General features: G+C 40.1%; 1 protein-coding gene across 14 annotated transcripts in view; it reads right to left on the bottom strand.

Moving 5' to 3' along the window:
* ELAVL2 (ELAV like RNA binding protein 2) overlaps positions 1-15,259 on the bottom strand; it is a 193,455-nt gene that overhangs the window by 128,685 nt on the left and 49,511 nt on the right. For 9 of the 14 annotated variants that reach the window (XM_075826285.1, XM_075826264.1, XM_075826347.1 and 6 more), the window contains exons 2-3: positions 9,034-9,124; positions 3,739-3,979 (exon numbers count right to left, since the gene is read on the bottom strand). In XM_075826285.1, the coding sequence (XP_075682400.1) occupies positions 3,739-3,979; positions 9,034-9,105 (313 nt within the window). In that variant the 5' untranslated portion in view covers positions 9,106-9,124. The remainder of the gene's footprint in view (positions 1-3,738; positions 3,980-9,033; positions 9,125-15,259) is intronic. The other 5 variants (XM_075826303.1, XM_075826356.1, XM_075826380.1 and 2 more) reach the window with 3 other exon arrangements.

The following is a 15,259-nucleotide window of genomic DNA, read 5'->3' as shown; positions in this document are numbered from 1 at the left end:
GATTAATTCCTTGAGGGGTGTAGTTTCCTAAATGGGGTCACTTCTCGGGAGTTTTCACTGTACTGGTACCTCAGCGCAATGTAACATGGCGTCAAAAACAAATTTTGTAAAATCTCCACTCCAAAAACGAAATTGCGCTTTTTCCCTTTAGACCCTTGCCGTATGTCCAAATAGCCGTTTACAACCACATATGGGGTATTTCCGTAATCAGGAGAAATTGTGTAACACATTTTGGGGTGTCTTTTCTCCTGTATTCCTTGTGGAAATGAAAAATTATGAGCTAACTCTACAGGTTATTGGGGAAAAAAAATGTTTTCATTTTCACGGACCAATTCTAATAAAATCTATAAACCACCTGAGGGCTCAAAATGCTCACTACACCTCTAATTTAATTCTTTCAGGGGTATAGTCTCCAAATTGGGATCACATCTGGGGAATTTCTACTGTACTGGTACTTCAGGGACTCTGCAAATGCGACAAGGCCTCCAGAAACCAATTCAGCAAAATCTGAGCTGCAAAATCCAAATGGTGCTGCGTCCCTTCTGAGCCCTGCCGTGGGTCCAAACAGCAGTTTATTACCACATATGGGGTATTACCGTAATCAGGAGAAATTGCTTTACAAATGTTGAGGTGCTTTTTCTCCTTTATTCCTTATAAAAATTTGAAAATTCAGGTTTTTTTCCCCAAAAAAAGTCTCTTTTCATCTTCACAGACTAATTCCAATAAATTCAGCAAAAAACCTGTGGGGTCAAAATGCTAACTATGCCACTAGAAAAATTCCTTGAGGGGTATAGTTTCCAAAATGGGGTCACTTTTGGGGGGATTGCACTGTTTAGGTCCCTCCAGGGCGTTGCAAACGTGACACGGCACCGAAAACCATTCCAGTAAAATCAGAGCTCCAAAATCCAAATGGCGCTCCTTCCCTTCTGAGCCCTGCTGTGGGTCCAAACAGCAGTTTATTACCACATATGGGGTATTTCCGTAATCGGGAGAAATTGCTTTACAAATGTTGGGGTGCTTTTTCTCCTTTATTTCTTGCAAAAATGTGAAAAATTTTTACGTTTTTCCAGAAAAAAAGTAGATTTTCATTTAACTCCAATAAATTTAGCAAAATACATGTGGGGTCAAAATGCTAACTATACCCCTAGATAAATTCCCTGAGGGGTGTAGTTTAAAAAATGGGGGTCACTTTTGGGGGTTTCCACTGTTTTGGCACCACAAGACCTCTTCAAACCTGACATGGTGCTTAAAATATATTCTGAAAAAAGGAGGCCCCAAAATCCACGAGGTGCTCCTTTGCTTCTGAGGCCTGTGTTTCAGTACATTAGCACACTAGGGCCACATGTGGGATATATTTCTAAAAACTGCAGAACCTGGGCAATAAAAATTGAGATGCGTTTCTCAGGTAAAACCTTCTGTGGTACAGAAAAAAAAACTTTCCTTCAATTCCTGTAAAACGCCTAAAGGGTTGAAACACTTTCTGAATGCTGTTTTGGATACTTTGAGGGGTGCAGTTTTCAAAATGGGGTGTTTTATGGGGGTTTCTAATATATAGGGCACTCAAAACCACTTCAGAACTGAACTCGTCCCTGAAAAAAATAGCTTTTTGAAATGTTATTAAAAATATGAGAAATTGCTGCTAAAGTTCTAAGCCTTGTAACGTCCTAGAAAAATAAAAGCACATTCAAAAAACGATGCAAACAAAGTAGACATATGGGAAATGTTAATTAGTAACTATTTTGTGTGGTATTACTATCTGTTTTACAAGCAGATACATTTAAAATTGAAAAAATTATTTCTTCAAATTTTCTCTAAATTTTTGTGTTTTTCACAAATAAGCAATGAATTTATCGAATTTTTTCACTAACATAAAGTACAATATGTCACGAGAAAACAATCTCAGAATCAATTGGATAGGTAAAAGCATTCCAGAGTTATTACCACATAAAGTGACACGTCAGATTTGAAAAAATGGGTCTGGTCATCAAGGCCAAAATGAGGTGGGTACTCAAGGGGTTAAATGCTGCACACTTGACAGCGGCATCTAAGGGGTTAAACAACTGATTTTGGAGCGCTCTCTAATCTCAGCCACTGCTAAAATTACAATCCTACGGCGGTTGTGGGTCTAGCGCAAGTTCTGTGCCAGATCAGGCTTTCAGTGCCATAAATGTACTGCGCATGTCGCGAAGGAGTTTAATAAGTTGTGGTGTGTAAGTGGGTCTTTTGTCGGTTACATCTTACATTACTAGGAGGCCAGGAGAAAGGTATAAAAAATAAAAAAATCAATCCCATTCTTCGCAAGAACCCCTTGAAGGAGGGAAATATATAAAAACTGATATAAAAATAATTTAAGAAAAAGAATGATGAAGTTGCCCAAATACCGTATTTTCAGACTCTAAGATGCACCTGACTATAAGACACACCCAGGTTTTAGACAACACAAAATAGGAGAACATTTCATATTTTACAAAAAAAAAAACGATTGGTTAAAAAAAAAAATATTTGTTCAGTTTCACCACATTCTAAAAGCCATAAATTATATTTTTGCATCATTTGAATGGTGTGAGGGCTTATTTTTGGCGGGACGAGCGGTCGTTTTTATTAGCACCATTTTTTCGTTCATAAGACATTTTTATCACTTTTTATTTCATTCTTTTTAGCACTATGGTGATCAAAAGACAACGATTCTGAGGTTTTACATTTTTTTTTTTTACACCGTTCAAATAATGCTATATTGTAATAGTTTCGAACTTTTACGGATGCAGCAATACCAATTTTTATTTTTTTATATTGTGTTTGGGGAAAATGGGAAATGTTTTTATTTACACACCTGAAAATTTATTTAACTTTTCTTTACACATTTTATTAATTCTCCTAGGGGACTTGAACTACGCTATTTCCGTAACTCCCATAGTAGTGAATGGCAGTTACAGAAGCAGCGTAGCATGCTACGCTGTTTCCGTAACTACTATTCAGTTCTATGCGAGCTATGGAAACTGCGTAGCTCAGCGAGTTACGCTGTTTCCGTAACTCGACCATGTAAGCAGGAAGTGGCCGGAAGACAGCAGAGCCAGGTAAGATAGAACGGGGCTTAGGGGGCCCCGTTTTAGAGATAGATGCGTCTCAGAGGTGGGACGCGCATCTATCTGACATTTATGACATATCCTGTGGATGTGTCATAAATGTCCTTCATGGGAAAACAACTATAAATGCCGCGGTCGCTATTGACCGTGGCATTTAACTAGTTAAACTGCCAGGAATAGCGCCATTACTGTTCCTAGCCGTTAGTGCAGCGTGTCAGAAGCAGACACCTGCAGTGTATGGAGCGGGCTCGGCACGTGAGCCCGCTCCATACATCATCCCCTCCCCGCTTGATGATGTGCAGGCACGGGAAGGGGTTAAGTAAGGAGCGGTCAGGGGGCCCCTGACTGCCGACTATAAGACGCAGGGACTTTTTAGCAAGATTTATTCTTGCTAAAAACTGCGTCTTATAGTCCGAAAAATACGGTAATCAGGTTGCTGCTTTCATTTTCCAAATAGAAAATGTTAACAAAAGCTGAAATCAAATTGATTGCTATGAGAAACTGTACTACTTTCCCTTTGCACCTGTTTTGATAAAATTCCCTCAGCCTATTGCCCCCAAATAAAAATCCATGTAAACAGTATTGGTATGGTTTGCTGAATGGAAAAGAATATTCAAATAACCTGAAATGCTTATCAATTAACATAGTAGCATACCTGTAATCTTATCCCTGACTAGTTTACAGGATTCTATTTCTCCAATGCTCCCAAAAAGACTCTTTAATTCCTCTTGTGTCATGTTCTGAGGCAAGTAGTTCACTATTAGGTTTGTCTTGCTGTCCTCTGTATTGCTGGAGTCCACTGGTGATGAGCAGTTGTTTAGGGTGTTTTGACAGTTGCCAGTGTTATTGCAAGTGGGACCATTGGACAACTGTGTTTCCATGGCAGCAATTACCTGCTAACAAGACAGAATATAGGAAAGGGGAGAAAAAAAAAGCTGTCAAAATCAATTTGTATTGAAACTTTAAACGTCTACAATAAGCGATTCATATTGCTTAAACCAAGTAACTCTCCGTAAATTAAAAAAAAACCAAAACATTGATTATAGATTCGTTCTTGTTAAAGTTGTAATAAATATAATATAGGCACACAATGGCATATGTCCCCCATGGGCTACGGTATATGGTTTTTGTGGGATGATTATTAAATAGTGTAGTCGACTAAACTATTCCAGGAGAACATTTTGTCATGTCAGGTCAGGTCATGGCACAGCTCTGTCCATTGTAATCTATGGGTGTACGGAAACCGTAAGCACACTGTTATGGCTTGCCCTAAGGGCTACACCAAAAATATTAATTTTCATAATACTCATTTATTGCGCACAATAATGTCTACCATTTCAGATAGTATTCAAAAATATGCTAGAGATTTACAAAGGAAATTCCAAACTTTTAGGCTATGTTCACACAGAGTTTTTTTGCAGGCGGAATTTCTGCCTCAAAATTCTGTTTCGAAGTTTGAGGCAGATTTTCCTCTCCCTGCATGCGCATTGAAGTCAATGGGAGGTCAGAGGCGTAAACGCCCGAAGATAGGGCATGTTGCTTCTTTTTCCCGCCAGGCAGTTTTACCAATGGGAGGCATTTTCGGGACGTTTTTGACGAGTTTTTTGGCGCTGTTTTAGCGTAAAAAAACTGTGTGAACATAGCCTTAGTGCACATTGCACAGTAGAACAGGGAGTTCCATTGTTTTAATGAACAACTACCTCGTCAATGTGGTAATGTGCGGTGAAGCCAAAAACCACGACATAGCCTTTTATGACAAATTGCAGCGGTTTTACCAATGGAGCTATTACCCGCAATTTTAAAATTTTTTACAGGTTAAAACACCTTTTTAACATGTTTGACCAGCAAAAAAAAAAAAAAAAATGAAAGCGTGAAGTCAATAACTAATGCAAAATTACAAAAACTCCCTGTAAAAAGTGCACGGTTTTGCGGTGTGCTTGTCGGATGCACATCACACTACCGCAACGTGTGAAACCAGTCTCACAGAATTGGGGGGCATTTAAAGGGTTTTTTTTTTTTTTTTCAAACTCCAGCTCTTCTCATTGCCACATGTAGTAAAATCACCGTTGATGGTTTTAAGATATGAAAAATTAGCTAGGCTCTGTAAGTGCCCTATCTTCTACATAATGTGATGTAGATTACAGCAGTGGTTTTTATTTAGAAAAACCATCATTTTTGACAGTTACGACCTATTTTAGCCTTATGCTGATGACTTTCTTAATAGACCACTGGGCGTGTTTTACTTTTTGACCAAGTGGACGTTGTGGAGAGAAGTGTATGACGCTGACCAATCAGCGTCATACACTTCCCTCCATTCATTTACTCTGCACTTGCTAGATCGTGCAGCCACATACACACACACTAACGTTACTGAAGTGTCTTGAGAGTTAATAGACATCACTACCAGCCAGGACGCGATGTCTATTCACAATCCCGACACTTCGGTAATGTTTGTGTGGGACTTACAGCACAGCAAGCGTAATCTTGCGAGATCACGCTGTAAATGACAGCTTACAGCAAAATCACGCTTGCTGTGCTGTAAGTCACACACAAATGTTACCGAAGTGTCAGGATTGTGAATAGACATTGTGTCCTGGCTGGACGCGATGTCTATTAACTCTCAAGACACTTCAGTAAGGGGGGATGCACACGAATGTGTATTCGGTCCGTGCGGGCCGCGTGGTTTTCACGTGCCACGCACAGACCAATACAAGTCTATGGGGCAGTACAGACAGTCCGTGCTTTTTGCGCAGCGTTTGTCAGCTGCGCAAAAAGCGCGACATGCTCAATATCTCCGCGTATTTCGCGCATCACGCACCCATTGAAGTCAATGGGTGCGTGAAAACCACGCAGGTCGCACGGAAGCACTTCCGTGCGAACCGACTGAAACAGCGCACCAGCTGTCAAAAGGATGAATGTAAACAGAAAAGCACCACGTGCTTTTCTGTTTCCAAACATCCAAACGGAGTGTCTTTGAGATGAGCGAACCCGGACAACCGAACCGAACTTCACCGGGTTCGGCCGAACTCGTTTTGGCCGAACCCGGCAAAAAAATGTCCGGTATGCGACGTCAGGAGAAAGTCACTGTCCAGGGTGCTGAAAGAGTTAAACTGTTTCAGCACCATGGACAGTGACTTCCGATCCCAATATACATGAACCTGTAAAAAAAAAAACGAAGTTCTGACTTACCGATAACTCCCGGCTTCTTCCTACAGTCTGACCTCCCGGGATGACAATTCAGTCCAAGTGACAGCTCCAGCCAATCACAGGTCAAGCACAGGCTGCAGCGGTCACATGGACTGCCGCGTCATCCAGGGAGGTGGGGCCCGATGTCAAGAGAGGCGCGGCACCAAGGACTCGTCACCAAGGCAACGGCCGGGAGGGAAGTTCTCGGTAAGTACGAACTTTTTCTTTTTTTTTTTAACAGGTTGCTCGATATTGTGTTCGCCATTCACTGTCGAGGGTGCTGAAAGAGTTACTGCCGATCAGTTAGCTCTTTCAGCACCTTGGACAGTGACGGGCGTCGACTAGCCTCATCTCTATGATGGCGGCTGCGCGAAAATCACGCAGCCGCGCATCATACACGGATGACACACGCAGCTGTCAAGTGGTTTTTGCGCGCGCAAAACGCTGCGTTGTTTGCGCGCGCAAAAACGCAACGTTCGTCTGAATCTGCCCTAACGTTAATGTGTGTGTATGTGGCTGCACATAGTGATATAGCTATATCGTTATGTGCTGTGTAAATGAATAGGGAGAAGTGTATGACTCTGATTGGTCAGCGTCATACACTTCTCCCCACAACGCCCACTTGGTCAAAAAGTAAAACACGCCCAGTTGTCTATTAAGAAAGTCATTAGCATAAAGCTAAAATAGGTCATAACTCCGTCAAAAATGATTGTTTTTCTAAATAAAAAACACTGCTGTAACCTACATTACAGCGCCGATCACATTATGTAGAAGATAGGCCACTTATGTGGTGAAAGAGCCTCTTTAAATGGAAAAACTAAGTGAAAACTATATCCCGCAAACACAACGATACTGTAAAGTGTACATGGTGATGATAATTTAAAGACATAAAATTATGAAATTCACAGAGCATAATTTTGTAACAGACAAATGGTCCCAGATTTTGTTTGTTAAAACATGCCTTTTCTTCACCTTGAGATTTTGGCTTAAATTTTGATTAAAAAAAATCTAAAATGCAACTGACAAGTTACTACATTTTGCCAAAAGCATGTTTTAACTTAAAGGGTTTCGACCTAAATCAGAAACACTTTTAAGATAGCTGGTTCTCCAAAGTAAAGCTTGATGGTGATCACGCTGGGTACACATTTTTTACCCAGTTCTCAAGCATAGAAAATAAAGAATTACAAAGCACCTATTGAAATCAACGACCATCCATTTATTAAATGGACATCAGTGTTCCTCTAGAGCTTGACCCAACACAAACAAATAGAGGGAGCCTAAGGGCTCATTCAGACGAGCGTGTAACTCGGCCATGTGATCAATGTTAAAACAACGACCGTCACACAGACTCGCGTATTTTATCATTGGGGTCGTTGTTTCAACAGAGCATGTGAAGGTTCCGTGAAAAAAATAGGACATGTCCTATTTTCTTGCGTTTTCACGCATCCCTCCATAGACTTTAGTCTAATGCACCTGGAACGTAAAAAAAATCTGCTTTTCACGTCCAAGGTTGCACACGGTCGTCTGAATGTAGCCTAATGCGACTTCCCTCTATTAGCTCAACATGCCCCACTAGTGCACGACAAGAAATCGTTTAACCTGGACAAGCCAATTAAAGCACACCTTAATCTCAATTTTACAAATAAAGTCCTAAATTAGCAATTGCTATGCCATTATATAAAGACAAGTAATGTCATCACTTTGCGTGTACCGTAAACGCTCAATAGAGATCAACAATTGTAATTTCCATTGCAAGCCGCAGTAAAAAGGAGCAAACACATGTAAGTGTCCGTTTACATGGCCAGATCTCCTGGGCAGTAACGAGTGGCAATTAACGATAATATGACGATCGGCGCTCGTCTGCTCTATTTAAATGGAGCAATTATCGTGAGTATATGGAAGACCGATCGCTAATACGATCATTCATCCACACCTAATTTGCATGTCGTCAGCAGCGCATCCTGTTTACACGGGAAGTGCTGCCAGTATTATTTTTTTTCAGCCTGCATAAAAGATGCAACCAGCCGAAAAACTAGAGTTTGCTTGTGATTAATTTCTGCTCAGATAAATTTACTATAACTTGGAATTCCTTTTTTGTGTTGTTTTTGTTTATTATTCTTAGCACCTAGTCTGTACTTTCTAGAAAAGGAAAACACTGTCTTGACACAGATTATTCCGAAAATGATGAATATTTTACAAAATATAGTTCTTGCCCAATTACATTTATTCTCCTTTTCAGGTGGCAAACATGAGATCTTAAGCCAACATTTAAGTGAACAGCTGCACTAGGCCGGGTGCGTTGAAATAAAAGCGTTGCTCAGCTATAGGACCATCTGCTCTGAAAAAAATGATACTCATGTTGAAGTTTTACAAAGTAATGAATATTGTGCCGATAGGATCAACAACTGTTCACACTGTATGGGCAAAAAGTCTCCTTACACTTTGAATGAGACATCTTTTTATCTATGCATAATATGCATAATATTGTTACTACTAATAAAGCAAACTTCTTTGAAACCATACCAAAACATGTCCAGTGATGAAAATGAAGACCCTTTCTGCCTAATCCTGAAACCATTTAAAGCGGAGCCAATCAATAAAAAATATTCAAGAATATAGAATTTGTATACACTACAAAAATAAATTTAATGCAGGAGTTTTAAGCTATATTAAAATTAGATAATAGAAAAGTAATTTTATGGTTTTGGTATGATCTCATTTCACTATTAAAAGCCTACAGAAATATAAAGAAAATCCCACAGACCCCAGTCCAAGGCTCTGTTGCCCACGAACCACTTCTAAGCAGAGAAGCCACATCGCACAGTCTGACTGCCATGTTAGTTTGGAGTTGCCGTCTGCAATATGGATACAAAAAGTACTGCACGTTAGATAAGTAGGAGAAAATGCAAATATTAGTGTCATCCTATCAGTTTCTAAATCCGTAACAGCTATATTTATCAAAGGAGCAGCATACTGGACGAGCTAAATATTTAGCACTAAAAATGTACCAGATCAAGTCTGAGGTAAGCAGGACAATGTGTCTAAATATTTTTTTTTGGGGGGGGGGGGGTTGGGGGCTTTCCCTCCTTTCTCCAGACAGGATCAATCCTATTTTTGTCATGGAATATATGGTTCTCCTATTAACCCCTTAAGGACGCAGCCTACTTTTGGCCTTAAGGCTCAGAGCCCATTTTTTAAATCTGACATATTTCACTTTATGTGGTAATAACGTCGGAATGCTTAAACCTACCCAAGCGATTCTGAGATTGTTTTCTCGTGACACATTGGGCTTCATGTTCGTGGTAAAATTTGGTCGATATATTCAGTGTTTATTGGTGAAAAATTGCAAAATTGAGAAAATTTTGAAAATAGAATTTTTCAGAATTGAAATGCATCTGCTTGCAAAACAGACGGTTATACCACCCAAAATAGTTACTAGTTCACATTTCCCATATTTCTACTTTAGATTGGCATCGTTTTTTGAGCATTATTTTATTTTTCTTGGACGTTACAAGGCTTAGAACATAAACAGCAATTTCTCATATTTAAGAAAATTTCAAAAGCCTTTTTTTATGGTACCTCTTCAGTTCTGAAGTGGCTTTGAGGGGCCTATGTATTAGAAACCCTGATAAAACACCCCATTTTAAAAACTAGACCCCTCAAAGTATTCAAAACAGCATTTAGAAAGTTTTTTAACCCTTCAGGCATTTCACAGAAATTAAAGCAATGTGGAGGTGAAATTTGCAAATTTCATTTTTCTTGCTGAATTTCAATTTTATTCATTTTTTTTTCTGTAACACAGAAGGTTTTACCAGAGAAACACTACTAAATATGTATTGTCCAGATTCTGCAGTTTTTAGAAATGTCCCACGTGTCTAGTGCGCTCGTGGAATAAAACACAAGCCCTAGAAGCAAAGAAGCACCTAGTGCTTTTTGAGTCCTCTTTTTTTATTAGAATATATTTTAGGCAGCATGCCAAGTTTGAAGAGGTGTTGAGGTGCCAAAACAGTAGGAATCCCCCAATAGTGACCCCATTTTGGAAACTACACCCCTCAAGGAATTCATTTATGGTTGTTAGCATTTTGACCGCACAATTTTTTCACAGCACCTATTTCAATTGGGCTGTGACATTTAAAAAAATGAAATTTTTTCCAAGATGATGTAATTTTTTATCAAAATCTCTTCTTTTCACAGGGAACAAAATACTCCATTTTGTTGCCCAATTTCTCCTGAGTGCAGCAATACCCCATTTGTGGTGATAAACTGCCGTTTGGGCTCATGGGAGGCCTCAGAAGGGAAGGAGCGCTGTGTGTTCTTTGGAGTGCAGATTTTGCTGGTTTGGTTTTCGGGTGCCATGTCACATTTGCAGAGCCCCAGAGGTATCAAAGCAATGGAAACCCACCAGAAGTGACCCCATTTTGGAAACTAAACCCCTCAAGTAATTAATTTATGGGTAATGTGACCATTTAGACCCCATAGTTTCTTCACAGAACTTATTTGAATTGGGCTGGGAATGAAAAAAAAATATATTTTTTCTAATATGTAATTTTAGCTCAAAAAATCTTATTTTCACAAGAAATAAAATACTCCATTTTGTTGCCCAATTTGTCCTGAGTGCGGCACTACCCCATTTGTGGTGATAAACTGCTGTTTGGGCCCATGGGAGGGCTCAGAAGGAAAGGACCACCATTTGGCCTACTGGGGATTTTCTACTGCGAAGTCATGTATGCAGAAGCACCTGAGGCACCAATACAGTTGAAACCCGCAAGAAGTGACCCCGTTTTAAAAACTACACCCTTAAGGCATTCATCTAGAGGTGTGGTGAGCATTTTGACCAGAGACCTACACCCCATAAACCATAGCAGACTTTGCACCTCTTTTGACTTTTTCCCTTCTTGCCAGTTTGGGGAACTTCTCCTGGAAAGTGTTGCCGCCCTGGTACGATGCGTGTGGCCTCGCTTCCAGAAGTACTGGGTGCCCCCCCTTCTTGGTACCTAAAGATTAGGTTCTTGATAATCACCTCTTGAAATTCCAGGAAAGTTCCCCTCTGGCCTGTACATCGATGTAGAGCGTAAACATTGTACAAAGCCATTTGTATGATGTGCCCGGCCAGCTTCTTATACCACACCGCATGGCGCTGTAGGGCTTCAGGATTTGATCTGACAAGTCTATCCCTCCCATTACCTATTGTAGTCCAGGATGCAGTCTGGTTTGGGGGTGGCCTTTCCTTCATATATCCTAAACCAGTAGGCATACCCTGATGCACAGCTTATACATCTTCACGCCATACCTTGCCCTCTTACCTGGCAGGTACTCGCGGAATTGAACCCTCCCTTTAAAATGTACCAGGGACTCATCAATAGAAATACACTTCTTGGGGGTGAATGCTTGGGAAAACCGGGTACTGAAACGGTCAAAACTGGGGTCATCTCGGGGTGGGCACGGCTCATTATCATGTAAGAAGCGAAGTATTGCCCAATTTATTTATTTTTTTAGGTTCCAGTTCAGTTCTGAAGTTGCTTTGAGGGGCCCATATATTAGAAACCCCTATCAAACACCCCATTTTAGAAACTAGACCCCTCAAAGTATTCACAACAGCATTTAGAAAGTTTATGAACCCTTTAGGTGTTTCACAGAAATTTAGAGCAAAGTAGAGGTGAAGTTTACATTTTTTTTTTGTCAGAAAATCCTCTTTATTCCATTTTTTTTACAACACAAAAGGACTTATCAGAGAAACGCAACTCAATATTTATTACCCAGATTCTGCAGTTTAGAGAAATATCCCACATGTGGCCCTAGTGCGGTAATGGACTGAAGCACCGGCCTCAGAAGCAAAGGCGCACCTAGTGGATTTTGAGGCCTCTTTTCTATTAGGCACCATGTCCGGTTTGAAGAGGTCTTGTGGTGGCAAAACATTGGAAACCCCCCAAAAGTGACCCCAATTTGGAAACTAGACCCCTTGAGGAATCCATTGTAGTTTTCTTGGGGTGCATGCAGCTTTTTGATCAGTTTTTATTCTATTTTTAGGTGGCGTGGTGACTAAAAAACAGCAATTCTACTATTGTTTTTTTATTCTATTTTTTTTACAGCGTTCACCGTGCGCTATAAATGACATATTCACTTTATTCTGCGGGGCGATACGATTACGGCGATACCAGATGTTTATAGTTTTTTTTTATGTCTTATGGCGTTTGCACAATAAAATACGTTTGGTAAAAAATCATTCACTTTTTGTGTTACCTTATTCTAAGAGCCAGAACTTTTTTATTTTTCAATCAATAAAGCTGTGCGAGGGCTTATTTTTTGCGTAACGAACTGTAGTTTCGATCAGTACCATTTTTCGGTACATGCGACTTTTTGATCTCTTTTTATTCAAGGGCATTTAAAAAAATACATATCTGAGGGTACAGCTGTAGCTTTTGTAAAATATAAAGAGCTTAATAAAATCTGTAAAAATGTAATAAAATTAGCAAAAATACAAAATGAAAGGCAGGTGGCCAAGGATAGTAAAACAAATCCCAAAAAATTCTTTAAGTATATAAATGCAAAAAAGCCCAGGTCTGAACATGTAGGACCCCTAGACAGTGGTAATGGGGAGTTGGTCACAGGGGATCAAGAGAAGGCAGAGTTACTAAATGGGTTCTTTAGCTCTGTATATACAACAGAAGAAAGAGCAGCTGATGTAGCCGGTGCCAGTGCTGTTAATATATCAGTTGATATACTGAATTGGATGAATGTAGATATGGTCCAAGCTAAATTAAATAAAATAAATGTGCACAAGGCCCCGGGACCAGATGGGTTACACCCTAGAGTTCTTAAAGAGCTTAGTTCAGTTATTTCTGTCCCCCTTTTCATAATATTCAGAGAATCTCTAGTGACTGGTATAGTGCCAAGGGACTGGCGCAGCGCAAATGTGGTGCCTATTTTCAAAAAGGGCTCTAGGTCTTCCCCGGGTAATTATAGACCAGTAAGCTTAACATCCATCTTGGGGAAAATGTTTGAGGGGCTATTGAGGGACTATATACAGGATTATGTGACAAAATATAGTATTATAAGTGACAGCCAGCACGGTTTTACTAAGGACAGAAGTTGTCAAACTAACCTAATCTGTTTTTATGAAGAGGTAAGCAGAAGTCTAGACAGAGGGGCCGCTGTGGATTTAGTGTTTTTGGACTTTGCAAAGGCATTTGACACTGTCCCCCATAGACGCCTAATGGGTAAATTAAGGACTATAGGTTTAGAAAATATAATTTGTAATTGGATTGAGAATTGGCTCAAGGACCGTATCCAGAGAGTTGTGGTCAATGATTCCTACTCTGAATGGTCCCCGGTAATAAGTGGTGTACCCCAGGGTTCCGTGCTCGGACCACTATTATTCAACTTATTTATTAATGATATAGAGGATGGGATTAATAGCACTATTTCTATTTTTGCAGATGACACCAAGCTATGTAATATAGTTCAGACTAAGGAAGATGTTCATGAATTGCAGGCAGATTTAAACAAACTAAGTGTTTGGGCGTCCACTTGGCAGATGAAGTTTAATGTAGATAAATGTAAAGTTATGCATCTGGGTACCAACAACCTGCATGCATCATATGTCCTAGGGGGAGCTATACTGGCAGATTCACTTGTTGAGAAGGATCTGGGTGTACTTGTAAATCATAAACTCAATAACAGCATGCAGTGTCAATCAGCTGCTTCAAAGGCCAGCAGGATATTGTCGTGTATTAAAAGAGGCATGGACTCGCGGGACAGGGATGTAATATTACCACTTTACAAAGCATTAGTGAGACCTCATCTAGAATATGCAGTTCAGTTCTGGGCTCCAGTTCATAGAATGGATGCCCTGGAGTTGGAAAAAATACAAAGAAGAGCAACGAAGCTAATTAGGGGCATGGAGAATTTAAGCTATGAGGAAAGATTGAAAGTATTAAACCTATTTAGCCTTGAAAAAAGACGACTAAGGGGGGACATGATTAACTTATATAAATATATTAATGGCACATACAAAAAATATGGTGAAATCCTGTTCCATGTAAAACCCCCTCAAAAAACAAGGGGGCACTCCCTCCGTCTGGAGAAAAAAAGGTTCAAGCTTCAGGGGCGACAAGGCTTCTTTACAGTGAGAACTGTGAATCTATGGAATAGCCTACCGCAGGAGCTGGTCACAGCAGGGACAGTAGATGGCTTTAAAAAAGGGTTAGATAATTTCCTAGAACAAAAAAATATTAGCTCCTATGTGTAGAAATTTTTCCTTCCCTTTTCCCTTCCCTTGGTTGAACTTGATGGACATGTGTCTTTTTTCAGCCGTACTAACTATGTAACTATGTAATTTTTTGGGAGGTGAAGTGACCAAACAATTGTGATTGTGGTACGGTTTATTAATATTTTTTTTTACGGCGTTCACCGTGCGGGATAAATAACAAAATAATTTTGTAGTTCAGGCCATTACGGACGCGGCGATACCAATTATGTATAGTTTATTTGTTTGTTTATATATTTTTATTAATAATAAATGACTGATAAGGTAAAAAGGGGGGACTTTTACTTTTATTACTTTTAAAAAACTTTTATTTTCTTATTTTTACACATCTTTTTTTAACTTTTTTTTACTTTATTACTTTGTCCCACTAGGGGACTTGAGGGCAGGAGGCCCTGATCGCTATTCTAATACACTGCACTACATGCGTAGTGCAGTGTATTAGAACTGTCAGCTACTCACTGACAGCAAGCATAGTGGGTCCTGACATTGTCAGGACCCACTAGGCTTCCGTCTATGGCATAGCCGGACGCCATTGTTTGGTGTCCGGTTGCCATAGTCACCATCGCCGGCCGCTATCGTGTAGCAGGCCGGCGATGGCAGCTTAACCCCTAAAAAGCCGCGATCTCTATAGCACGCGGCTTTTAAGGGGTTAATCAGCGGGGACACAGCGATCGGTCCCCGCTGTAGGAGCTGTAGCAACCGCTGTACAAGACAGCAGCTGTCA

This window comes from Rhinoderma darwinii, chromosome 1 (assembly GCF_050947455.1).
Source record: "Rhinoderma darwinii isolate aRhiDar2 chromosome 1, aRhiDar2.hap1, whole genome shotgun sequence".
NCBI classification, from domain to species: Eukaryota; Metazoa; Chordata; class Amphibia; order Anura; family Rhinodermatidae; genus Rhinoderma; species Rhinoderma darwinii.
This window is presented reverse-complemented; position numbering and strand designations above follow the sequence as displayed.